The sequence below is a fragment of the Bos taurus genome, chromosome 2 (assembly GCF_002263795.3).
Source record: "Bos taurus isolate L1 Dominette 01449 registration number 42190680 breed Hereford chromosome 2, ARS-UCD2.0, whole genome shotgun sequence".
NCBI lineage: Eukaryota > Metazoa > Chordata > Mammalia > Artiodactyla > Bovidae > Bos > Bos taurus.
The window spans coordinates 85,493,224-85,519,192 of NC_037329.1; the positions used below are offsets into that span (position 1 = coordinate 85,493,224).

A 25,969-nucleotide genomic window follows, 5' to 3' on the forward strand; every position below is an offset into this window, starting at 1 on the left:
ATTGGCTAGTTTTCTGTGATTATGGTTTCAGTGCATCTGCCCTCTGATGCCTCTTGCAACACCTACCGTCTTACTTGGGTTTCTCTTACCTTGGACGTGGGATATCTCTTCATGGCTGCTCCAGCAAACTGCAGCCGCTGCTCCTTACCCTGAATGAGGGGTATCTCTTCACTGGCTGCCCCTCCTGACCTTGAACGTGGAGTAGCTCCTCTCGGCCCTCCTGCACCCACGACTACAACTGCATGCTAGCTATACTTGGGATGTCTAAAATGTACCTTAAATACAATCTGTCTAGAACTGAACTCTTAATATCCTTTAGATCTGTTCCTCTTACATTTCTCCCCACCCTGGCTAATCATAATTAAATTCTTTTAGTTTTTCTAGTTTGAAATGAGGTAAAGTGTTAGTCTCTCAGTCATGTCTGACTCTTTGCGACCCCATGGACTATAGCCCACCAGGCTCCTCTGTCCACAGAGTTCTCCAGGCAAGAATACTGCAGTGGCTTGCCATGCCCTCCTCCAGGGGATCTTCCTGACCCCTGGGTCGAATCTGGGTCTCCTGCATTGCAGGCAGATTCTTTACCATCTGAGCCACCGAGGAACCCCTTTTTCTAGTTTGGGTCATCCTTAACTCTTCTTTTTCTCTCACATTTCCCCTCCATACCTGAACTGCCAGCAACTCCTTTTGCCTTTGAGATTTATACCAGTCTGACCATTTCCTATCATTTCCACTGCTATCAACTTGATCCAAACCAAAATTACCTTGCCAAAATTACTTCAGTAGCTTCCTAACTGGTGTCTCTGCTTCTACCTTTACATCCCTTCAGTTTATCCTCAAAAGCACACCGACACCAGAATGATACTGTTATAACCTAAAACAGGGTTAAATGGTAAAGAATTTGTCTGTGAATGAAGGAGACACAGGTTAGATCCCTAGACCAGGAAGATTCCACATGTTGCAAAGCAACTAAGACCGTGGGTCACAACTATTGAGCCTGTGCTACTGAAGCCGGAATGCCTAGAACCCATGCTCTGCAACAAGAGAAGCACTGCAATGAGAAGTCCGTGCACTGCAATGGAGAGTAGTCCCTGCTCTCAACTACTAGAGAAAAAGCCCGAGCCGCAACAAAGACCCAGCAGAGCCAAAAATAAATAAAAATTAAAAAGAAAAAACCTACAACAGAACATGTTATTCCTTTGTTCAAAAACCTCTTTAGTGGCTTTCTGTATCATTTAATAAAAGGCAAAATTCTTAAAATTGCCTGCAAGATTCTATAAATTACCTTCCTCCCAAACTTTCCTTCTACTAACTTACTGTTCCAGCCATACCAGACTCGTTTTTCCTGAAATACAGGACCCATGTGTTTGCCTCATATATTTGTTTCCTCTTCCTACAGTACTTTCCCTAGGTATCTAAATAGGCTAAGTAAGTAAGTGAAGTCGCTCAGTCGTGTCTGACTCTTTGCGACCCCATGGACTGTAGCCCACCAGGCTTCTCTGTCCATGGGATTCTCCAGGCAAGAATACTGGAGTGGGTTGCCATTTCCTTCTCCAGGGGATCTTCCCAACCCAGGGATCAAACCTGGGTCTCCTGCATTGCAGGCAGATGCTTTAACCTCTGAGCCACCAGGAAAGCCACTCCCTCATGTCCTTAGTTTGTATCAAATTGTCTGTGTCTCAACAGAGTTCTTCACTGGGTGCCCTTATTTATAATTGTAGTCTACCTTCAACTACCTATCTCCCTTTTCTGTTTTTAACTCCTGGTATTTATCACAAGAAAGTATGTATTTTTCTTATTTATGATGTTTTCTGCCTGCCTCTCCATATTGGAACATAGTTCCATGAGGGCTTAGATTTCTGTTTTATTCATTCCTATATTTGCATGCAGACTCACATGATGAACGAATGTGGTTTCTTCCATCTAAAATGTCCTCTCACTTTCCCATACCCAAGTCATATCCATTCAACAAGACTGAGTTGTCTCTTAATCCCTATTGTACTTGCTTGTAACAGAAATAATACTTTCTAAAAGCCTCAATTTAAAAGAAAGTCTATTAGTTCTATTAAAAATGTAACATGTATTTGTTAGAGAAAACAAGACAACAACAACAAAAAGAACAAAAACAAAGCACCTAATATATAACATTAGAGACACAATTGCTTTTTGGGAAAGACATTTATGGAATTAAATCTCATTTTGAAATCACATCTAATTTATCTTATCTAATAACTATCAGATATGTAAAAGGTTCTGTTTCATCTTACGGCTTGTTTCATCCTACAATAAGTGTAGATTTAAGCTAAAAAATATTTGAAGTAATTTTATTTTTTTTGAAGTAATTTTAAAATGCTGACTTAGGCAACAAATCAAGACACCTAAATTTCATTTTCAAGATACACAGGAATACCAATGACTGGATGACTGTAGCTTTACAGTTAAGTCTTGAATCAGGCAATGCAGGACCTCCAACTTTGTTCTTTGCCAAGATGGGTCTTTTTTTTTAAATTATTTGTTGCTTTGATTCTTTCCACATAAGCATATCAATTTTAAAAAAAAGAACTACTGGTATTTGATTTGTAAAGCATTAAATCTACTGGTCTATTTGGGGAAAATTTGGGATTCCCTTGTAGCTCAGTCGGTAAAGAATCTGCCTGCAGTGCAGGAGACCCAGGTTCGATCCCTGAGTTGGGAAGATCCCCTAGAGAAGGAAATCGCAACCCACTCCAGTATCCTTGCCTGGAAAATCTCATGGACAGAGGAGCCTGGTGGACTGCAGTCTATGGGGTTGCAAAGAGTCGGGCACGACTGAGCGACTAACACTTGGGGAAATTTTACATCTTAATCTTGAGATTCTAAACCATAAAGTTGGTCTGTTAATTTATTTTGGATTTCTTTAATTTCTACCATCAGGGTTTGCAGTTCAGCAGGGTTTACAGTTTTCAGTGAATAGATCTTGCACATCTTTCACTAAATTTATCCATAAGATTTTTTACACTACTGTAAATGCATTTCAAAACTTCACCTTCCATTTGATCACTGATTTCTAAATATTGACCATTTACCTGTGATTCTGCTAAATTCACTTATGAATCCTAAAACTATACTTCTACTACTTTAATCTTAAAAATTCTGATGACATGTTTTCATTTTAATTCAATTCAAAACATTTTCAAATTTCACCCATGATTTTCTTTTTAACCTCTAGGTTATCTAGAAGTCATTTCCAAACACTGGACGATTTTCCAGATATCTTTTGTTGAGATTTCTAATTTAATTCTGTTATGTTCAGAAAATAAACCCTGTATGACTTCAATCCTGACACTGAGACTTGTTTTATGGCTTAACATATGGCATATCTTAGTAAATGTTCTATGTGCACTGAAAGAGATCACAGTTTGTTCAGTTGTTGGGTGTGGCCTATAAATATCAGTAAGCCCAGCTTGTTTCTACAGTTGTTGGGCATGTTCTATAAATGTCCACAGGTCAAGCTGATTAACAGTGTTAAAATCTTATATAGTTTACTGGTTTGCTATTTATTTCATCAATTATTGAGAGACGATTGTTGAAATTATCAACTCTAATTGTGAATTTACATATTTTTCCTCTAGTTTGTTAATTCTGCTTCATCAACTTGGAAGCTCTGTTACTAGGTGCATACTCCCTTGAGATTCTTGGCCTTCTTGATGAGCTGACTCTTATCACCAAGAAATGTCCCTCTTTTTCAATGTAATGTCCTTTGTCCTAGAATCTATTTAATTGATACTAAGATTGCCATGCTAACTTTCATACTATCTGTATTTGTATGTGTATTTTTTCCATTCCTTTACATTTCTTAATCAGGATTTTTACATCTAAAATGGCTTTTGCTTTCCAGTACTCAGATTAGCATATAGTTTGGTGGCTCTTGTTTTTTAATCCAGTCTGACAAGATCTTTCTTTTAATTGGAGTGTTTAATCCATCTACAATTAATATAATTATTGATATTGATCAATTATTGATCTATCATCTTGCCATTTGTTTTCTGTTTGTCCCATCTGTCTTTCGGTTCTTTCCTTTCAGACTGAATACATTTTATTGTACTTCACTGATACTGCATTTTTTTACAATCGAAGGTCTATGGCAACTTTGCACTGAACAAGTCTATTGGTGCCATTTTCCAATAATATTTATTCACTTTGTGTCACATTTTTGATAATTATTGCAATGTGTCAAACTTTTCCATTTTATTTGTTATTGTGAGCTGTGTGATCACTGACCTTTGATATTACTACTATGATGGTTCAAACGATGGTCAGCATTTCTTAGCAATATTTTAAAATTAAGGTATGCACATTTTTAAAAACATGATGCTATCACACACTTGATAGTCCATGATATACTGCAAACATAACTTTATATGAACTAGACCCCCAAAAATTCATGAGACTTGCTTAATTGCAGTATCTGCTTTATTGCAGCAGTCTGGAACCGAACCTGCAGTATCTCTGAAGTAGATCTGTATTTCTCCTCCATTTGTTCTTTAGCTGCATCTCCTTTTTTGTTGTTGTTACTCTAGAAATTACACTATACAACCTGATCAGTCTATCATGAATTAACATTACACTTCTTACTGTAGTGGAATAATTCTATTTATTCCTCTTCCTATCTTTTCACCATTAGTATATATTTTCCTTCTAAATAAATTATAAACTTCATAATGAATTCATTACTGCAAATAAATTTTTTAACCTTTTAATTCTGAACCAATTAGACACTGGCTCTTTAATCCTAACCCTTCCTCCTTGGTATGCTATTGCCTTGTATTGCCATGTGCATACATAATGTAGCACTCAAAGACTAAAAGAATCAAATTTTAGAGCTCCTATCTATGCCTAGTTCTTGGTTCTCTTCTTCTCCTACTCTGACCACAAATCTAGCTATTTCTGTAGTCCCAAATGCCAGCCTCTGCCTTCTTCAGTGTAGTGATGTCAATTTGCTCTGTTTCATCTCTAAGAATTTACCCCATGGTCTGCAAAATGCTTCCAGGCAGAAAGCTGGGCCTTCATGGAGCTCCCATCACATGTTTTCCCTCTTTCAGTGATCATGGTCCTTTACCATTTGGTTGTCCAACATCTGAAAACATGTGCTTCAGGTATTTTCACTAGTTTTGTAATTGTTTATATATGGAAGTGGTCTACTCTGCTGCTGCTGCTGCTAGTACCAGTTATTTAGACAATTAGCAGAATTAACAAACTAGAGGAAAAAAATAGGTAAATTCACAATTAGAGTTGATAATTTCAACAAATCCATACTAATGGATTTAGTAAATGCACTGCACTTCTAATTAGTATATAAAGGAAAAAAAAATGTGTTTTCCCAAAATTCACAAGAAAGAGTACCTGTAAACTGAACTTGAACTTCAAAACCCACAACTGAATTCAAAGCAATAGAATTTCACACAAGAAAACCTTTGGGCCACTTTTGCTTCAACTTCTGTGTGTGTGTGTGTGTGTGTGCGTGCGTGTGCGTGTGTGTGTGTACACACACAACTCTTTGGACCTCATGGACTGTAGCCTGTCAGGCTCCTCTGTCCATGGAATTTGCCAGGCAAGAATACTGGTGTAGCAGCCATTTCCTACTCCAGCAGATCTTTCTGACCTAGGGATCGAACCTGTATCTCCTGTACCGGCAGGAGGATTCTTTACCGCTGAGCCATCTGGGAAGCTCATGTAAACAAATAATTTAAAATATGCTGAGTCTCTTCAACAAACAAAGATACCAGTAGGCTGATCACTACTGATTTGCATGATTATCTCGTACCTTATAGAGCTTGAGAATTGTTTTAATGCATTCATGCACAAACTTGGTCTGTTTCTGAAGACTTCCACCATACAGTGCCACCAGTTCTTCATTGAAATTCACGCTAAAGAAGTCAAAGTGGTATTTGAAGTCAATGTCTTCGGCTTTTCTAAGTGCAATAGAGCCAATAGAACGAACTGCAGAGGAAAAGGATTAAGTGCATATGAAACAAAAATTTTTAAAGTTTCTTCTATTCTAAACCTTCAAAATCTCTTAACAAATAACTATCTCACACTCTGAATAAAACCTATTTCAGGGTGACATCCTTAATAATATCACTTTAGAAGAACAAACCCACCTAGCCAATTGTGTGTCTTGTTCTATAAATTTTTAAAAATTAAATATAAAGTGAATGGTTCATTCATTCTCTACCTGTTTCCCCTTCAGCAGGGGCAACAACAGCTAAATGGGAAGAAAGGAATCCTTGTGCAATAAGAAGTAGGAACTTTGTCAAACTTGAGGATTTTAAGAGTGAGAAAATCCTACAAATGTCTGCTCATTACAGCTCATCACAGTGGTTTTAAATACTCATGGAAGATTTGTCTTTTTTTCTTACACATGACATCACTGTAAGTAAATCTTGTCATGCTCTACCTTCTAAATATTTCCCCAATCAAGCCTTCTTCACCACTTCCACCACTACCTTCCTAATCCAAGCATCATCATCTCTTGCCTGAACTACTCTAATAGTTTCCTAAACAGGCTCTCTGTTTCTACTGTTGAACTTTGTGATAAAACATATATATGTATATAAGTAATATACATATATTGTGATAAATATGTCACATATACTATACATATATAGTGATAAAGTGTGTGTGTATATATATATGTATAGAAACAATTTTTTAAGTTGCTGGTCTCTTAATTTCAAATGTAATTCCCATTTCCCACAATTATACTCTCTAGGTTTTGGGTTTAGTAAACAAAACATTTGTTTGCCACTCCATTTTTTTAAACATATATAATTCACAAACTATGTAACTCATTGTGCAAAGCATACAATTTAATCATATTTTGTATAGTCACAGAGGTATATAATCGTTTTCTGCAATCTAACTTCAGACATTTTTTAATCACTCCCAAAAGAAAACCCTTTACTCATTAGCAGTTACTCTTCATTATTCTCTTCCTCCTAATTCCTAGAAAGCACTAATATGTGTGTGTGTGTGTGTGTGTGTGTGTGTGTGTGTATAAAACTGAATCACTTTGCTGTATACCTGTAACTAACACAACACTGTAAATCAACTATTCTTCAACGTTTTAAAAGATCTAAGATAAAAAATCAGTAAAAGTTACTTTTACTAGGTTAAAAAAAAATGTTAAGCAGAAGAAGCCAGTCACAGAATAATACACACTGAGTGATTACAGTGAAAAGTTTAAAACAGCCCAAAATTGGGACTTCCTTGGTGGTCCAGTAGTTAAAACTTGGTGCATCCACTGCAGGGGACACAGGTTCAATCCCTGGTTGGGAAACTAAGATTCTGCATGCTGAGTGGCAAGGCCAAAAATAAAAATAATAATAAAATAAAAAATATCAGCTCCTCTTTAAAAAAAAATTTCCTTAATAGCCCCAAATAAGTAGAATGAATTAGAGATGCACACTAAGATGCTAAAACTATAAAGAAAGTAAAGAAAATGACTACCTTAAACTTAGGATTGTGGCTTCATCTAGAAGGGAAGGAGGGAGTTTTAATCAGGAAAAGGCACACGAGGGCTTCCAGGGTGCTGACGATCTTCTACTTCTTGACTTGAGTATGGCCCCTGGGTACTCACTCTATAATCATTTTTAACCAAATAGTGATAGTCTACACATTTTTCTGTTTATGTGTTATACTTCAAATACAATGATTAAATTTTAAAAATCAGAGTTTATAATTTCCTACCCAACCTCTCCAATAGTTATCCATCACATTTAAATCAAAATTCTAAGTCTCTTCCACAGCTTTTATGATACAGCCTGTGACTACTTTTCCATCCTCATCACTTTTCACTTTCTCTAGTCTCAGTAGCCTTGAATGCACCAAATGTGTTCCTGCTTCCACGTCTTCCCTGAAACAGTACCATACCTTAGTCCCTTGCCATACTCAGGCCTCTGCTCAAAATGTCATCTCCTCATACTGGCCACTTCATCTAGTCACCTCTTGACCCTGTTTATCCTTTATCCCTTACTCGTTTATTTTTCTAACTTTTAACATTGCTGCTAAGTCACTTCAGTCGTGTCCGACTCTGTGTGACCCCATAGACGGCATCCCACCAGGCTCCTCCGTCCCTGGGATTCTCCAGGCAAGAACACTGGAGTGGGTTGCCATTTCCTTCTCCAATGCATGAAAGTGAAAAGTGAAAGTGATGTTCTCAGTCATGTCCGACTCTTAGCGACCCCATGGACTGCAGCCTACCAGGCTCCTCCATCCATGGGATTTTCCAGGCAAGAGTACTAGAGTGGGGTGCCATTGCCTTCTCCGACTTTTAACATTACTGGCATACTAATATCTAGAATATCTAGAATACTGCCTAATATCTAAAACACTGCTTGGCTCGTGGTAAGTACCTCATAAATATTTGCTAGCTAAATAGATAAACATGTAAGTAATTATACTTTGTTGCTGTTCAGTCACTAAGTTGTGTCCAACTCTTTGCAACCTCATGGACTACAGCACACCAGGCTTCCCTGTCCTTCACTATCTCCTGGAGTAATACTAAATGTTGAAATAATTCTATTCTCATTATTTAAAGAACACATCATTTTTTTTAACAATAAAAAAGGGATTTTAGCTGAAATTACTTCTACATTGCTTGACTGTTACACTAGGAATAACTGTTATATTTCAATTTGGAATATGTACACCAATCTTCCCCAACCCCACCTTTCTGTGTTTGCCTCCGTATTTCTAGATCTAATTTAAATAGCTCCAAAAGAAAGAAATCAATCTCCTCTCTTGCTCAGCATAACTTAAACCACCCATTTACTTCTCTAGTCAATCCTTTAGGTTCTCTTTTGTGTACACTCAATTTCTAACATAAACCTCTTACCTCTGCTGATTCCCAAATCCCTATATCATCTATTTATCATCATCTTATCTTCTCCTACTTATTCTCTGCAAAGTGGCTTTCAACTTTTTTTTTATATACTTGTCACATACTTCTCTCAGATAAAATGTCATATATTTGTGTCTCCCAGTATGCGTAGTGAAGTAGTTAATGCAGAGTATGTATCTGAATTAATTCTTTAACTGAATTTCACAGCTTTCAAAATTTATTTTTGAGACTTACCTTGCTTATAACTTCCAGCATTACCAGGAAGAAAGAGAACAGGAATACCCGTTAAAGGGAGAACTTTGTGTTCTTCAGCATAGGACCCTTCTCCATAAAGATACAATTCATAAGCAGGATAGCGTTTTGCCAGTTTCTTTGGAAGTTCAATTTTCTATAGGAAAGAGAAAGCAATTTCACTTTAATATGTTTTAGTAATACAATTCAGTCTCACTATATCCAAATTTGAAACAATACAATATAAAAACATTACTGATGATAAAAACTACATTTAATGAACAACAAAGTTCTATTTTTAGTTTACACATATGAAGCATCCGTCTTGAATTGTGTAAGTTTTAAACCATGTAGTCTTTAAGAAAACATAAAATGAGACTACTTAAAATTCTAATATAAATAGAAATTACTCAAAATAGCTGCTGACAAGAGAAAAATACTGGTTTATGTCAGCATGCTCCATGTTAACATAATTGAAAATGCATTATATTTAGTATCACTTATCAATTATACTTATAAATGATAAAAGCTTTCCATTATTAAATGAATTCTTTTTTGCTATTTTAAACTGTTTTGTAATGTCTCTCTCCTTTTACTCAGGTCCTAACATAAACTCCAAGCTGTTGTATCATTCAAAGGAAAGTAAGTTTGTTTTATAATGCAGCTTTCCTACCTCTCAACTTACTACGCTTGACCTACAATGTACTTAACAAATTAATCTGAATCCTACAGCCATGACTTGGTCAAGACATGGACAGTCTTCTCACCACAAACATTCCAATGAATTAGCATCTGTTTCAGTTTTCATGGACCCGGTGCATGGTTTGTCAGTGAGCCTAAAACTACTCTGCAATTCATATTACTATTTACCAAATGAGCCAGTAATTGACATTTCTTTCAACAAAATATAAATGAAGTCTTAATGTCATCCCCAAAAGGTAGGCATCTACAAAATTAGTAGTAAAGCATAAGATCTTCTTCTGCTCCTTTTTTTTTTCTTTTTCTCTTTTACCCCTAAGGGATAGAGACCATTAAGGGCTTCTCTGGTGGCTCAGACAGTAAAGAATCTGCCTGCGATGCAGGAGACCCGGCTTAGATCCCTGAGTTGGGAATATTCCCTGGAGAAAAGAATGGCAACCCACTTCAGTATTCTTGTCTGGAGAACTCCATGGACAGAGGAGCCTGGCGGGCTACAGTCCATGAGGTCACAAAGAGTTGGACACGACTGAGCAGCTAACACTGAGACTAACTGAGAGACCATTAAAAATGAAGCCAGTTATACTGAAAGTAGATTTTATTTAAAGAGACATCAAGAGATTTAATGATCTAGCAGTTATAGATCCTCTGGAGAAGGAAATGGTAACCCACTCCAGTACTCTTGCCTGGAAAATGGACAGAGGAGCCTGGTAGGCATGAGTCCATGGGGTCACAAAGAGTCAGACATGACTGAGCGACTAAACTAAACTAGTAATGTACACGTGCTTGGTAAAAATTTTAACTACTGAGTGAATTTTGAAAATTGTAAATGGGTAATGACTACTGAAAAAAATCACTGTTCTAAAAAGAATAATTCTGATCATTTATGCAAATTCCTGAATATTTGAGGATGGTACCATAACCAATCTGTGCCAGTAACACCATGAAAACAACTTCAGAGACTGTGAGCTTGTTGTTTAAGTTACTAGCAACTTTATCTCCTCAAATATTCAAAATACAGAGATATCAACTATTTGCTTTAAGATGTGTTTATTTACCTCAACTCAAATTAGTCCCAATATTAATTATGCACAGTAAATAACCAAAAATAAAAAGGATGCAATATTTTGTTCTTTAGGTGTAAATTATGCAAGGAAAAAAAATGAGAGAACAAGGGAACAGTTATCTTAACTTCTTATAATTTAGCACACTATTTGAGATAGTAGCACACACACAGTAGGTTCTTTTTAGGACGGTGACTAAACAAAGTTTTGAACAAGTTGAAAACTAACTAAGAAGGATAAAACAATCAAATATATCCAAAAAAGTATTTAATTCCCTGGAGACAGAAAAATAAGCAAAAGAATATTATTTGATAAATTTCATAATCTACTATTATAAAAGAAATTTTATAGTGAGACAGTGTACATTTAAAAATATGACTGCGTATAATATGGAGTAGAAAAAAGCATAAAGATGGAAAAAAAGACATAGAACAAAATATAAAGTGGGAATCATAGGCAATGGCAAAACTGTGTTTCCAACAAAATTCAAGTTGGGAGTAAGTGGCAGGAAAAGACAGGAAGGGTATTGCCTCGATTGAGGACAGAAAAGATATAGGTACACAAAAAGGATGATGTTTAAAAAACAGAAGATGGTCAAGGAGTTTAAAAAAAGAAAACATTTATAGCAACAGGACTCCAATATATTTTAAATTGATTATTTTAAATGAGAACTCTCCCCTACCAAAGACTAACAATCCATAGTCCATACTGCTGTCAAGAAATAACCTTGTTAAAACATATAGCTTATGTGTTTCTTCACTACACAGATGATAAATACTTGAGAGGTCCTTTAAAACCTGGTTCTAATTATTCTTACCTACTTCCTTATAACTTATATATGCCATATTTTAAATGTTTTAATATGTTCCAAAATTCAAGATTCAACACGGTATATACTGAAAAAGCTCTACTACCCTTGGGTTCATTAGTTATCCAATTACCTACTCAGAAGGCAATCAATGTTGGCAGTTTGTGCTTCCAGAAGTAGTTTACATGTACAGTATACACAAATATAAGCAAATGTGTCTTAGGTTATTTTCTCCTCTTCATAAAAATGATAACATACTATAAATACTACTTATAGAATGTATCCTGGTACCTTCCTACCTTCACAAATGTTCTTTATTCCTGCAATTTTCTTGTTTCAGCACTGTGTGAACTACATACATATCCTACATTGCCCAGTACACAACCTCTTCTCTATAACCACTGACTACTCAAGATGAACATGGCTGTTCTCTTCTGTGAAGAGCCTTGTACACACTCTTACAGTGAAATTATAATGTTCAACACATTATATTTTGCCTATTCATTTCATTCCTGTCTCCCTCATTACACTTTAAAGACAAATTTAAAGGCACAATGTCTGATTTATCTCTAATTCCTCCTCACCCAAATCCCATATCTAAAATTTACTTACACAGAGAAGTCATTAAATGATATACTAAATAAACATCACACTTAGTAACAAAATAATGATTTTCATTTCCCAATATCAGCATTTCCTTTCAGAGAAGAGGTCACATATCTACAGTCAAATAAATTATTGTATTAAAAAACACAACACATGTTTTTGTCTCAAATTCTACAATTTGGCTAAAATGTAAGGCAAAAGCTTTCAAGGGTAATGTATATTTTGCCTGGTAGGTTTGTGAGATGTTCGACTAACTCTGAATAAGTGAATACAGGAAAACCAAAGGTAGAGGATCAAGAGATAATAAAAAAATTTAAATTCAAAACAATTTTTAGGGTTTCAAATTCCTGTGCCACATTTTATTTTTAAAGTGGAAAATAAAACTGAGCATGTTTCAACCAAGCTTTTAAATGCCTCTAAAATTCTGCTAAAGAATATGTAAACAAGAAGTAAAAAAAGAAGAAAAACATCAAAAAAGAGAAAAAAAAAAACCCAGTAACTAGGATATTCCATACGCTGGATACCAACGTGTGAACAATTAGAGCTTAATATAAAATATAACTAAAAGCAATATAAAAATATGTTTAGAATACTTTAAACAAATAATTGGTTCTTAATAGAAAGCCCCCAGTTATCCAGAAATCTCACTTATTATACTCAAAATGACTCATTTCTGTAGGCAGCTTTTGCAACCTAGTGTGCACAATAAAATGAAGAGTCAAACACAAATACTGTAATGAATAAACACTTTTTACACCATAAACATTTACTGAAAATGTGTATCAAAACTCCTGCCACTCTAATATTACAGTACTAAGGTATTATTAACATAAGTATAAAACCTCAAAAATAAATAAATAAAACCTCAAAACAGCAAAAATAAATAAGACTATTCAAGAACAACAAAAAAACCCAAACATCTCTTTTGCATTAGCTACACTAATTTTCTGTGTCTTTCCAGTCAATATTATGCTGCTTTGTTCCCAACACTAAGTGATTTCTACTACTTGAAATGTTAAGATAGCTTCAATAATTGTGGATAATCCAAAAATAAATGGGAATTAGTACTGTATTGTTTCCATTTTAACTAAATTCTTCAATGCAGTACAAAACTAAAATGACCTACTTCAATCTACTGGGAGTTTTCTAATTAAACCAAAGAAAAATAAAAGATTATAAAGGCTCTATTTTCAGTTTTAAAAAAATTTAAACTAAAAGCCCACATATTTAACTATATGCAGGCTCTGATAAACATAAACCAGCATATTCATTTAGAAATTAAAAGACCACTGTAATATGCTAAAATCTGTTCCCTCAATAGTATCTGATATCAAAAGCTTCCATTTCCATATAAGCACTGATCCAAGGTAAAGATCTCAAAACAAATGAAATCTCAATCCCATGCAAGGTAAAGATATCAAAACAAATGAAATCTAAATTTGAATTTTGCCCATGGGAAAGAATGTTCTTCAGCAATTTAAATCTTAAGTAGTTTTAAGATCTAAATAATAGCAGGATAATCAAATAATATCCCTCCATAATGACCTGTACACGGAAACAACCAGGATCTGCATCCCTCACCTCAAAGAATAAGTTTTCTATGGTTTTAAATGCATTTTATCAGTATGTATTATAGTACACATACTTTTTACAGTAGGGAGTTATCATTAAAATATATATTCCATAATTAGAAGATGCATTTAGAAAGGAAAGAATCATTCCGGTGAAATTTCTTTGGATGCCTGTGTAATTTGTCACTCTTTTTACAGCTGGTCATGAATGAAATTCTAGAGTCTACTATGCTGAACCGATAAAGCAACTGTGACTGAAAATATCGAAAACAGAAAGAAAGGTGGGGGTGGAGAGATAGAAGGGCCGGGTCTTTTTAAAATTCCAAACACAATGAGAAAACAAAAATACCACCAGGAAACAGATTTTACATTCAACTGGTAAGGGGCGACACGCCTCTATACACCCAGGACCTGCAAGACTAGGGGGCTCCGCAAAACCTTCCCAGGAGAGAAATGAGTTAGTTCCTCATTTACTTACTCATCAGGTTAGCCTTTCACATACAGGTAACCCTGAAGTCTCTAAAGCAGACCTGGGAACTAGATCTAGGCAATATACGCTCTGTAGAAGCTTGCTTCCCTTCTAGAAAAGCAAGAGCTGACACTCAACTACTGGGCGGGAGGGGAAGAATTTCGGCGTGTGGGAAGCAAAGGAGGGCTCGGAGCACCTGTTAAGGCAGGAAGGCTGGGAGGAGGGATTTGGGGAGAGACTGGAGCTGAGTCTCCGGGGATGAGGGGCGTCGGGCCCGGCCCTTCTCTGCTCGGGATTCGGGACCGCGAACGGGGCGGAGGAACTGGGAGCAACCCCGAGGGGGGCGGGGAGGATGCTCCGGGAACCATCCATCAAGGACCCCACCGAGAACACAGGACACAAAGGGCAGGAGAAGGGGACCGCGGGGGGCTGCGAAGTACTCTGGGGCCAAGAAAGCAGAGACGCAGTAGGGGTAAGGGGAAGGGAGAGGCGCGGGGAGCCGAGGCAGGGGAAACGCACCGAAGGGTAAGGCTGGAGGGGCCCGAGCCTCGGAGCGGCCAGCGAAGGGAGGGCAGAACCTCACCTGATACTCCGGGTACTCAAACATATAGCTCATACTGCACTTATTTTCCTCAAAGCCGAAGAAGACGTCCCATAGCCCCAGGGTGGCCATGAAGACCATGAGGGCATAAAATGCCAGGTTCCAGAGATTGACAGAGTGGAGTAACATGACGCCTCCCCCAGTATAGCCGTGGGGCCCTCAGCCCTGACTGAGGGAGCAGAAGAACGTCCCGCTGCCCGCGCGGGAGCGAAACCCGAGCAGCGCGCGCCTGCGTGGACGCCCGGCCTGCCCGCGCGCGCGCCGCGCGTTGCGCCTGCGCGCAGCCTCTCCAAAACCTTCCAGCCCAGCGTCTCCCTGCGAGAGCGGAGGCGGCGTTTGCCGCGGGAGCGCGAATCTAAGGATTGAGAAAAGAGAGCGCGGAGTGGGCTGGGCTGGAGAGTGAGGTGAGGGCGCAAGGAAAAGGAAAAGGAGGAAAGGCAAGGGGAGGGCAATGAGAGGCCGGCTGGAGAGAAAGAAGAGCGGTAAAGGGGGGACGAGAGAGGCATGGGAGAGCGCGGGAGCCCTAGAGCCGAGGAGAGGGAAGGACTGAGAGTGGGCGTCTGGTGGGCTAACCTGGAGAGAGAGAGGGAGGCGATTAACGATGGTGAGCCAACCAGGCATGGGGAAGGGAGACATCAGACCCCGGGGACCATCAGCTGTCACGTCGCGAACATCTCTCCCTGTGCAGCTTAAAAACCCTAACCGTTCAATTTTGAGACGCCTCAGGCCTCCGCAATTTCGGTTCCCCAGCGGTGGTGGAGTACATCCACAGGACCGGTTAGCTTAAACAGAGATCAAACGGCGTTTTCTCCCCATCCTTGACCGCCGACGTCGGCCCAGTAGGCAACAGTGCTTAAAAAGCACGGGCTCATAAAAAGCCACCAGCAGGTCAACGAGATTCTAGTCTTGGTATAAGATAAAAGACTGAATCAAAAAGCATCGTTGGTCTTTAAATAATGTTACCAATTTTTCCATTAAAACTGATGCAACCGATAGGTATCTGTGTGATCAATTTGCCGCTAACTTGCCTTACTCCTCAGAACCTCCACCTCTTCGGAAATTGGTTCCACATTAACATATGGAGACAAATTCCCTCAAGCTTCCACTCAGATTCCCTCAAATGACTTAATTCATTTAAATGAATTTCAGTTTGGTTTTGCACAAAAGGGTAAAAAAGTAGTTCAGAAACCATTCATAATCACGTATAGCAGCTTCAAAACACTGAAATTGTTAGTAGTTAGACAGAGTAGCACCCTCTAAAGCTGACCCAAGAGCAGATAGCTGTGTGTGTGTGTGTGTGTGTGTGTGTGTGTGTGGCTAACTACAAAATTATTCTTATCATTATTTTTTGTACTGACTGAATTTCATTCCACTTGGGCTGATTTTCTGTGCAGATGAAGTGTGGCTATGATATGTAAAATAATTTTAAAACTAAAAGGAAGCTTATAGTTTATCTCATATGATACCATGATATTCATATGTTCAGAGCACCTGGTGTCTAGTGTGGAATTAGGAATTTGTGCGGGGTATAAGGAGTCATTTGGGAAAGGGTTTAAATTATACATTAAAAGTGGAGTGCTCAATAGCCTGGGATCTTGAGAACATCACAGGCAGGATATCTGCTCCTTGTTTCCCCTAGCATATCATCATCAGCACAAATAAACCAAGGGTGAAGCTGCACTCACATCTGTTTATCCCAGTGCCTCAAACTTAATGTACATATGAGTTACTTGGAGATTATACAGCAGATTCTGGGCTTCCTTTATGGCTCAGTGGTAAAGAATCTGCCTACCAATGTAGGAGACACAGATTCTAGCCCTGGTCCAGGAAGTTCTGATGTGCTGCGGAGCAATTAAGCCACAATTATAATTGAACCTGTGCTCTACAGTCTGGAACCACAACTACTGAATCCATACACACTGATACCTGTGTGCCCTAGAGCCCATGCTCTGCAACAAGACAAGCCACCACAATGAGAAGCCTACACACACCATAACTAGAGAAAAGCCCCCGCAGCAACCAAGAACCAACACAGCCAAAACTAAATAATTAAAAAGCAGATTCTGATTCAGTTCTGGAATGAAACCCAAGATTCTGCATTTCTAACAATCTCCTGGGTGATGCCAGTGATGCTGGTCAGTAGACTACACTTTGAGTAGCCAGGATTTATCCTTCCTGAGAGCTCGGCTCTGCAGAGAAAACAATGAACCTGAAGATGACAGAACTTACTGTTCTGATGGCTTACATGAGTTGTGGCAACCTGCTATCTTGATTATCTTCGAAGAAAGGCAGAGACTCAAGTAATCCTTCTAACACTATACCTTTGAACTTTCTTTTTGCCTATTACAAAATTATCCCGATCCTGGCTTCAGTTCATTTCATGTCTAACCTAACCCAGACCATCACTTAACCACCCTCTGCCAGTGCTGTCAACTTCCTGAACTCTTGCCTTTAAATCTTATTCTGTTTATAGGCATCCAACCCTAAGTTGATATAATCTCTGAGCTCTGACACCAGTGTATCTGAGCGCTGCTGGAAAAAATGACACAAACAGTAGTTCAGAAGTATTTTTATATGTTTCTGGTCAACTCCCTCTCCTAGTCCTCAAACCATCTCTTTTTAGGCTGCCTACACCATCTTTCTGTTTCAGCAGATTATCAGTACATAATTTTATCTTCATATTCATATTTATAGATGATTTTGATTTTCACATATACATTCTTTCAACTCTTTGTTTCCAAGTTCATTATCTCCATCCAGTCCTAATTCAGTTAATACATCTGAAGTGATTGGAACAATGCCTGGCAAATAGCAAGCATTATTATGATTATTACGATGTCATTAGAGGACTTCAAAAGCAAATCCCTCTAGTTGTGTTTTAGTTCCCATTGCCTCCTTTCTCTTTTGGAAATTAGTTCTATCAAGTTAGTCTCTGTCAGTCTCTTCAACTCTTCTCTCTCCCTTGAAGCATATAAATATGCTCAGATCATATTAATTTTATTCTTCCAGTTTTATTGAGATATAATTGACAATTCTAAGGCATAGAGCATAATTATTTAACTTACATCATGAAATGATTTCCATAAGAAGTTTAGTAAACACTGATAATCTCACATAGAGACAAAATTAAAGAAATACAAAAAATTCTCCTTGTTAGGAGAACTCTTAAGATTTACTCTCTTAACAGCTTTCATAGATAACATACAGCAGTGTTATTTATATCTATCATGTACATTATATCCCTAGTACTTATTTATAACTGGAAGTTTTGTCCTTTGACCACCTTTGTCCAATTCCCCTTCCCTCTACCCCAGCCTCTGGTAACCACAAATCTGGTCTCTTTTTCTGTGAGTTTATTTGTTTCTGAAGTATAATCGACCTACAATACTATGTTAGTTCCTGATGTACAACATAGTAATTCAATATTTCAATGCATTTCAAATTGATCACTACAATAAGTCTAATTACCAATCCATCACCATATAAAGACATTATGGTATTATTGATTATATTCCCCACACTGTACATTTAATACCTGTGACTCATTCATTTTGTGACTGGAAGTTTGTACCTCATAATCTCACTCACCTATTTCTCTCATCCTTGTACCCCACCTGCCTCCTGGCAACTACTTGTTTGTTCTCTGTATTTGTGGTTCTGTGTTTTGTTGTGTTTGTTCATTTGTTCTGTTTTTTTAGATTCCATATAAGTGAAATCATACAGTAGTTGTCTTTCTCTGATTTATTTCACATAAGCTAATACCTTCTGGGTCCACCTATGTTGTTGCAAATGGCAAAAGGTTTCATTTTTTATGGTTGAATAATATTCCATCATATATACACATACACGTGTGTGCATGTGTGTATCACAACTTCTTTATCCACTCATCTATTGATGGGAACTTGGGTTGTGTCCATATTTTGGCTATTATGAATAATGCTGCAATGATCACAGAGGTACATATATCTTTCTGAATTAGTATTTTTGTTTTCTTCAGATAAGTACACAGAAGTATAATTGCCAGGTCACACGTGCATGCTAAATCATTTCAGTCATGTCCAACTCTTTGCCACCTTATGAACCATAGCCCCCCAGGCTCCTCTGTCCATGGGGATTCTCCAGGCAAGCATACTGGTGTGGGTTGCCATTTCCTTCTCCAGGGAATCTTCCCAACCCAGGGATCAAACCTGCAATTAATGTCTCCTGCATTGGCAGGCAGGTTCTTTACCACTAGTGCCAGCTGGGCCAGGTCATAGGGTAGTTCAATTTAAAATTTTTTGAGGAACCTACTGTTTTTCATAGTGGTTACACCAATTTAAATTTCTACCAACACCTGTACCTCACTAACATTTGTTATTTGTTGTCTTTTTTATAATAGCCATTCTAAGAGGTGAGAGGTGATTTTTCATTGTGGTTTTGACTTGCATTAGCTCTTATTAAAATAAAAAGACAAATCTTCCCTGCAATTATTGCCTATAACTCTTATCTTTTCATCTCAGTTAGGATTTTTAAAGGTATGACTTTTTAAATTTGTGTGTGCGTGCTAAGTTGCTTCAGTCTGTCTGACTCTTCGTGATCCTATGGACTGTAGCCCACCAGGCTTCTCTGTCCATGGGATTCTCCAGGCAAGAATACTGGAATGGGTTGCACTTAAATTAATGCAAATTTCATAAAGGAAATGACCAGATTATAATCATTTGACAATCACCGCTCAACTGAAATATTTACTAAATTCATTAATATGTCAGTTTCTTAGGAACCAGAAATCAAATTGCCAACATCCACTGGATCATAGAAAAAGCAAGAGAGTTCCAGAAAAAACATCTATTTCTGCTTTACTAACTATGCCAAAGCCTTTGACTGTGTGGATCACAACAAACTGTGGAAAATTCTTAAAGAGATGGGAATACCACATCACCTTACCTGCCTCCTGAGAAATCTGTATGCAGATCTACAAATAATAGTTAGACCTGGACACGGGAAAACAAACTGGTTCCAAATAGGAATAGGAGTACATCAAGGCTGTGTATTGTTATGCTGCTTATTTAACTTCCCTAGAGAAGGAAATGACAACCCACTCCAGTATCCTTGCCTGGAAAATTCCATGGATGGAGGAGCCTGGCAGGCTATATATAGTTCATGGACTCGCAAAGAGACACAACTGAGTGACTTCACTTTCCTTTCATTTTCATGCGAAATGCTGAGCTGGATGAAGCACAAGCTGGAATCAAAATTGCTGCGAGAAATATCAATAACCTCAGATATGCAAATGACACCACCATTATGGTGGAAAGTGAAGAACTAAAGAGCCTCTTGATCAAAGTGAAAGAGGAGAGTGAAAAAGCTGGCTAAAAGCTCAACATTCAGAAAACGAAGATCATGGCATCCGGTCCCATCACTTCATGGGAAATAGATGGGGAAACAGTGGAAACAGTGTCAGACTTTATTTTTTTGGGCTCCAAAATCACTGCAGATGGTGATTGCAGCCATGAAATTAAAAGATGCTTGCTCCTTGAAAGAAAACCTATGAACAACCAAGACAGCATATTAAAAAGCAGAGACATTACTTTGCCAACAAAGGTGTGTCTAGTCAAAGCTATGGTTTTTCCAGTAATCATTATGGATGTGATAGTTGGACCATAAAGAAAGCTGAGCGCTGAAGAATTGATGCTTTTGAACCGTGGTGTTGGAGAAGATTCTTGAGAGTCCCTTGGGCTGCAAGGAGATCCAACCAATCAATCCCAAAGGAAATCAGTCCTGAATATTCATTGGAAGGACTGATGGTGAAGCTAAAGTTCCAATAGTTTGGCCATGTAATGCAAAGAACTGACTCATTTGAAAAGACCCTGATGCTGGGAAAGACTGAAGGCAGGAAGAGAAGGTGACAACAGAGGATGAGATGGTTGGATGGCATCACTGACTTGATGGACATGAGCTTGAGCAAGCTCTGGGAGTTGGTGATGGACAGGGAAGGATTGCAAGCTACAGTTCATGGAGTTGCAAAGAGTCGGACAAGACTGAGCAAATGAACTAAACTTTCTTAGGAAACCTTTTAGGCTTGCTTAAGAGCAATGGCACCCCACCCCAGTACTCTTGCCTGGGAAATCCCATGGACGGAGGAGCCTCGGAGGCTACAGTCCATGGGGTCGCTAAGAGTCGGACATGGCTGAGCGATTTCACTTTCACTTTTCACTTTCATGCATTGGAGAAGGAAATGGCAACCCACTCCAGTGTTCTTGCCTGGAGAATCCCAGGGACAGAGGAGCCTAGTGGGCTTCCATCTATGGGGTCGCACAGAGTCAGACATGACTGACGCGACTTAACAGCAGCAGCAGCAGCAGCAGCAGCAGCAACAAGCTCCCCTTAGTTTTTGTCTATTTTATTTACTGGATGCAAAAACTATCCTGTCAACGTATGGTAACCACCCTCATATTACCTGACTTGGAATATAGGAAAAAAGAATGGTGCTGTTTGGTGTGGGAATCTATTTGCTTCCTAATATAATTCAATAAATTATACTGATATCAAAGTACTACACTCATGTGACAGGTTTTTAAATAAACTTTATTTCCTTTGTTTCTTTATACATATACATACATACACACACACACACACACACACACACACACATATATATATATATATATATATGTACTAGATTGGCTCTTAGAAACTAAAATTTATTCTACTCAATTTGTTTAAAGCTTTTTCTCAAACTTGTTAGTATTTACCTCCTAGTACCTTATATGCACAGATTCCCCAGTGGCTCAGCAATAAAGAATCCACCTGCAAAGCAGGAGACATGGGTTTGATCCCTGGGTGGGTAAGTCCCCCTGGAGGAGGAAATGGCAACCCACTGCAATATTCTTGCCTGGAAAATCCCACAGATAGAGGAGCCTGGCGAGCTGCAGTCCATGTGGTCGCAAAGAGTCAGACATAACTGTGCAGCTGAGCACCTTTTATGTAACAGGCATTCAATAACATTTGTTTTTAATTTACTTGAAAATAAATCAGATTCTACAAATTACAGTCGTAAAGCCTCACCTTTTTCTCTGATGTTTCAAAGCTTGAAAAGAAAACATAATGCCAGCAGCTCTGTGGCTGCTAGCTCTGTTTCCAAGGAAACAGAGAATAAATCATCAAAAACAAAATAAGGATTTTCAACCTGATTACCCTTTTCTCACCAGTTCAGTCTCCATTGCTGCAAAATGAAAGGCAACATAACCTCAGCCCTGCAATCCAGATTTTCAATTCTATTTGTGCTGTCTCTCACTATTAAAACCAGGAGAAAAATTTAATCTCTTGGGTTATATGTTGGTTTTCTCCTAGAGAGTTAAACTGATTCACAAGGATGAAGAATACCTTTTGAATATAAAATACCATGTACATTTGCTGAATAAGTTAATATGTTTTAACATCAAAACTGTCAAATGTTTAAATTATTGAATCTCAGATTTAACATTTCTTGGGAATAATATAAGTAATGAGAATTTCTAAGAAAAGGATAAAGAGTTCTAGGATGAAATGTTTTATTTAAAGAAATAAAGAGGAGAGGATGAAAAACTGATAGGAATCAAGGGGGAAATAATTGCATTTTCATTTCACAGAGCAAAATACCATTATAACATTGTTCTTTTTTCTGCAGATTTGTATCTACTGTGATAAAAATCATGCTCTGGAACAATATAGGTAGCTATAGATAACAAAACTTTGATTTATCATTGTCATATTACCTAGTGGTGCTATGTGTTTTATAAAGGCAGTGTTCCTTTCAAATCAACACATTTTACATCTTAAATTTACAAAATGTTATGTGTTAGTTATATCTCAGTAAAGCTGGGGGAGTAAAAAGCAGTATTCCTCTATTTAAAAAATGTAGTTAAAACCAGAAGATTCTCTTTGGGGTAAAGTGCACAATAGAAATTTGCTTTAATGAAAGTGCAGTTCAGGAGGGCCTAGGTGGCATATTAATATTTTTTAGATAATGAATACTGAAATTCAGATAATAGCGCTAATGGGAAAGAATGATTCATATCACCATTGTTTGGGGACTTCCTTACATCAGTTTTCCACTTATATATCTACTTCCCCCAAAGGATTCCAGCTTTTTAAAGGCCTGGCCTACACGAGGGTGTTGGTCATTTTTAATACATACACTCAGTATCTAGTAATTGGAGGTATTCTTCCATGTTTTTGAATATATATATTCAATTTTGAATATATATTTATTTAATAATACCCTATACTTTACATGAAGGTTTAGCTACATCTGGCCTTTTACTATGAAAGGCAAAATTTGTGGTATTCAAACACATTTTAATTATAAACACTTAAAAAAGACTTGGAGAATAAAATATTAATCTAGAAATTTAGCTAACATAAAAACCTTAATGTTAAGAGAGAATATATAGTACCAACATGTGAAACACACACGCACTTACTTTGAGAACAGTAAGACATATAGGAAAAAATGGTGAGTTCTGGCTAAAGGACATGTTTATATATTTAAGCAAAGTATGGAACATGATAAGACCTATAGAAATATTAGCAAAGGATCTGGAAATGTATCCTCATTTGTACACTGAGGAAGTTGAGGAAGTTGCACTAAATCAGAAGTCACCAAACTTTCTATAAAGGGCCAGATAATATTTTCAGCTTTGTGGGCCGTAAAGTCTCTGTCACAATTACTCAACTCCTGTTGTAACATGAATGGACCTGCAGATAATAGGTAAATAAATATGATGGTGTTGTAATAAAACTTTATTTACAAAAACAGGCAGTGGGCCAAATTTGGCCTCTTGGCCATAGTTTGTTGATCCCTGGGCTAGAAAATTCTCCCAATATTCCAGATTCAATATTCTATACCTATGAATATTAACGTTAGCCAATGCCACTTTTCTGATTTTCCAACTCATTAGACATTGGTCAAGAAGTGCAACTAATGATGAAAGAGCAGAAAACTTAGCTTTTAAGTGTTTTTCAAACTTTAGCTAAATGTACGTCAGTTTAACCAGAGTTCTATTTAATATCACTGTGCATATGCATGAAATATTGTGACATTGCTTGATATAGTATTATGACTAATTTTATTAATAGATCTATTTAAATTAACTACCTAATATATTTTATGAAGCATATTCATATATATATGGATATAAGAAATCTCTCTAAGAAACTTTAAGGCAAAATAATCACCACTAATTTTTTTGTTGTATTTGCACCATTAATTTTTATGAATCTTAAGTTTCCTTTTAGGGGGCTAGGGGCCAAAGTAATAGTCACTCATATGTTAGGTCAGAAAGCTAAGCCTACACAAAGTTCTACATTGCCTTTCTTACCATATGAGTGTCTCATCTACAAGATTCTTAATGCATGACTCCCCTGATCCTGGTGATAGACCAGAGAGAAAATAATCACATGTAAATATTTTTTTATGCTAAAAGCATTTTATACTTCCCTGGTGGCTCAGACAGTAAAGCATCTGTCTACAATGTGGGAGATCAGGGTTCGGTCCCTGGGTTGGGAAGATTGCCTACGGAAGGAAATGGCAACCGACACCAGTACTATTGCCTGGAAAATTCCATGGATGGAAGAGCCTGGTAGGCTACATACAGTCCATGGGGTCACAAAGAGTCAGACACAACTGAGCGACTTCACTTCACTTCAAAAGCAGGGTAAGTAGAAGGTTTCTATGGAACTTGAGGGACAAACTCCTGTGTTGGGGGCCAGAGTGAGGTACTCCGCCCATGGCAAAGGTCATGAGGAAGGAGGCTCGACATACGCAAAGGCGGGATCGAGCCTCAGGAGTCCCCCTGGAACTCCTCGAGCATCTACCCCCATAACCAGAGCCTGCCGACTTTACTACTTTGTGCTCACCTACACTTCTGACTTTACGGGGGGCTGTCCCCCACCACCTCTTTTGGAGAAGGAGTTAACCTAGAGCTCCAGTCAATAAAAACTCTTGGGTGTGACAAGAGTGTTTTAACCTACAAACTCCTCTGAAGGTTCTCTAGCCTGCCTGACAGGCTCGTCCGGCCACATGTGATTGCTCACAGCCTCCCAACCGTGAGAGGCACGAGATGCTTTAAACCTTCTAAAAACAGGTTCCTTAGAAAAGTTAGAAAACTATTAGTATAAGTATAATGGGCTGATTAGAAATTGTATTGGTGAAGGGTTTTTCATTTGTTGAGCCAATGTTTGTTGCTAAGTCTCCACATCCCCTGCCCTTACACACATTAATGAATATATAGAAGAAATAAGTATTAACCTTTGATATTAATCACGTTAGACCTTAGGCTAAGTAAATTCTTTCCTTAACTAAAACCCACTACACCCTCACCCTGTAGGAATGTAACTTTATTTGGGTGGCGTCTGTTTTGAGAATAATCAGCCCTGGAGAAATAAGTGTCCTGATTGACTGACCGCTGTCACAAGGAGAGGGTCGTAAATTGTCAGCAGGCCCCCCTGGCCAGAAGATGATGTAACACCCCTAAGACCTCTGTATACATTTGTGTGAAGCACCTGACTTTAAAGTCAGGACTGCTGTCCCCACGTGACTTTTGTATAACATCTTAGTGTATAAAAACAGACTCTGGAAAATAAAGAATTGGGATCAGTTTCTCGAAATACTGGTCTCCCCATGTCGCTCTCTCTCTCACTCTGGCTGAGTCTCCATCTGGAGCGCGGAACCCACCATGCTTACTAATTATGCCTGGGCTTCTAAGATCCGACCGGGGAGGCCTCAGTGTCTCCTCTCCTTCGGGAGAACGGAAGGACGCCTGCGGCCTACGTAAGTGGTGCAAACTTCTTGTCTTGAAGTTTTATTGGTCTCCCATGTAAACCAAGCTACTCAGCCTCTTTTCTCCACTGAATTTTCCTACTGAGCTATCCTTATTCTATTACTCTTTATATCTTTAATTAATATCTAATTGAAGCTATCGTATCCTGATCCTCGCCTATGCCGTCTCTCCTTCGAATACCCTGGATCAGCCGGGGCTGGTCCCCGGCACTCCTGTTTAAGATAATCTCGGTAAAAATGAGATGAT

General features: G+C 38.0%; 1 protein-coding gene across 1 annotated transcript in view; it reads right to left on the bottom strand.

Annotated features, from left to right (window-relative positions):
- The window catches only part of PGAP1 (post-GPI attachment to proteins inositol deacylase 1), a 73,436-nt gene extending 58,257 nt beyond the window's left edge, over positions 1-15,179 (bottom strand). The window contains exons 1-3 of the mRNA NM_001205550.1: positions 14,907-15,179; positions 9,113-9,266; positions 5,801-5,976 (exon numbers count right to left, since the gene is read on the bottom strand). Coding sequence (NP_001192479.1) covers positions 5,801-5,976; positions 9,113-9,266; positions 14,907-15,053 — 477 coding nt within the window. The 5' untranslated portion in view covers positions 15,054-15,179. The remainder of the gene's footprint in view (positions 1-5,800; positions 5,977-9,112; positions 9,267-14,906) is intronic.
- Positions 15,180-25,969: the final 10,790 nt, after the last annotated feature.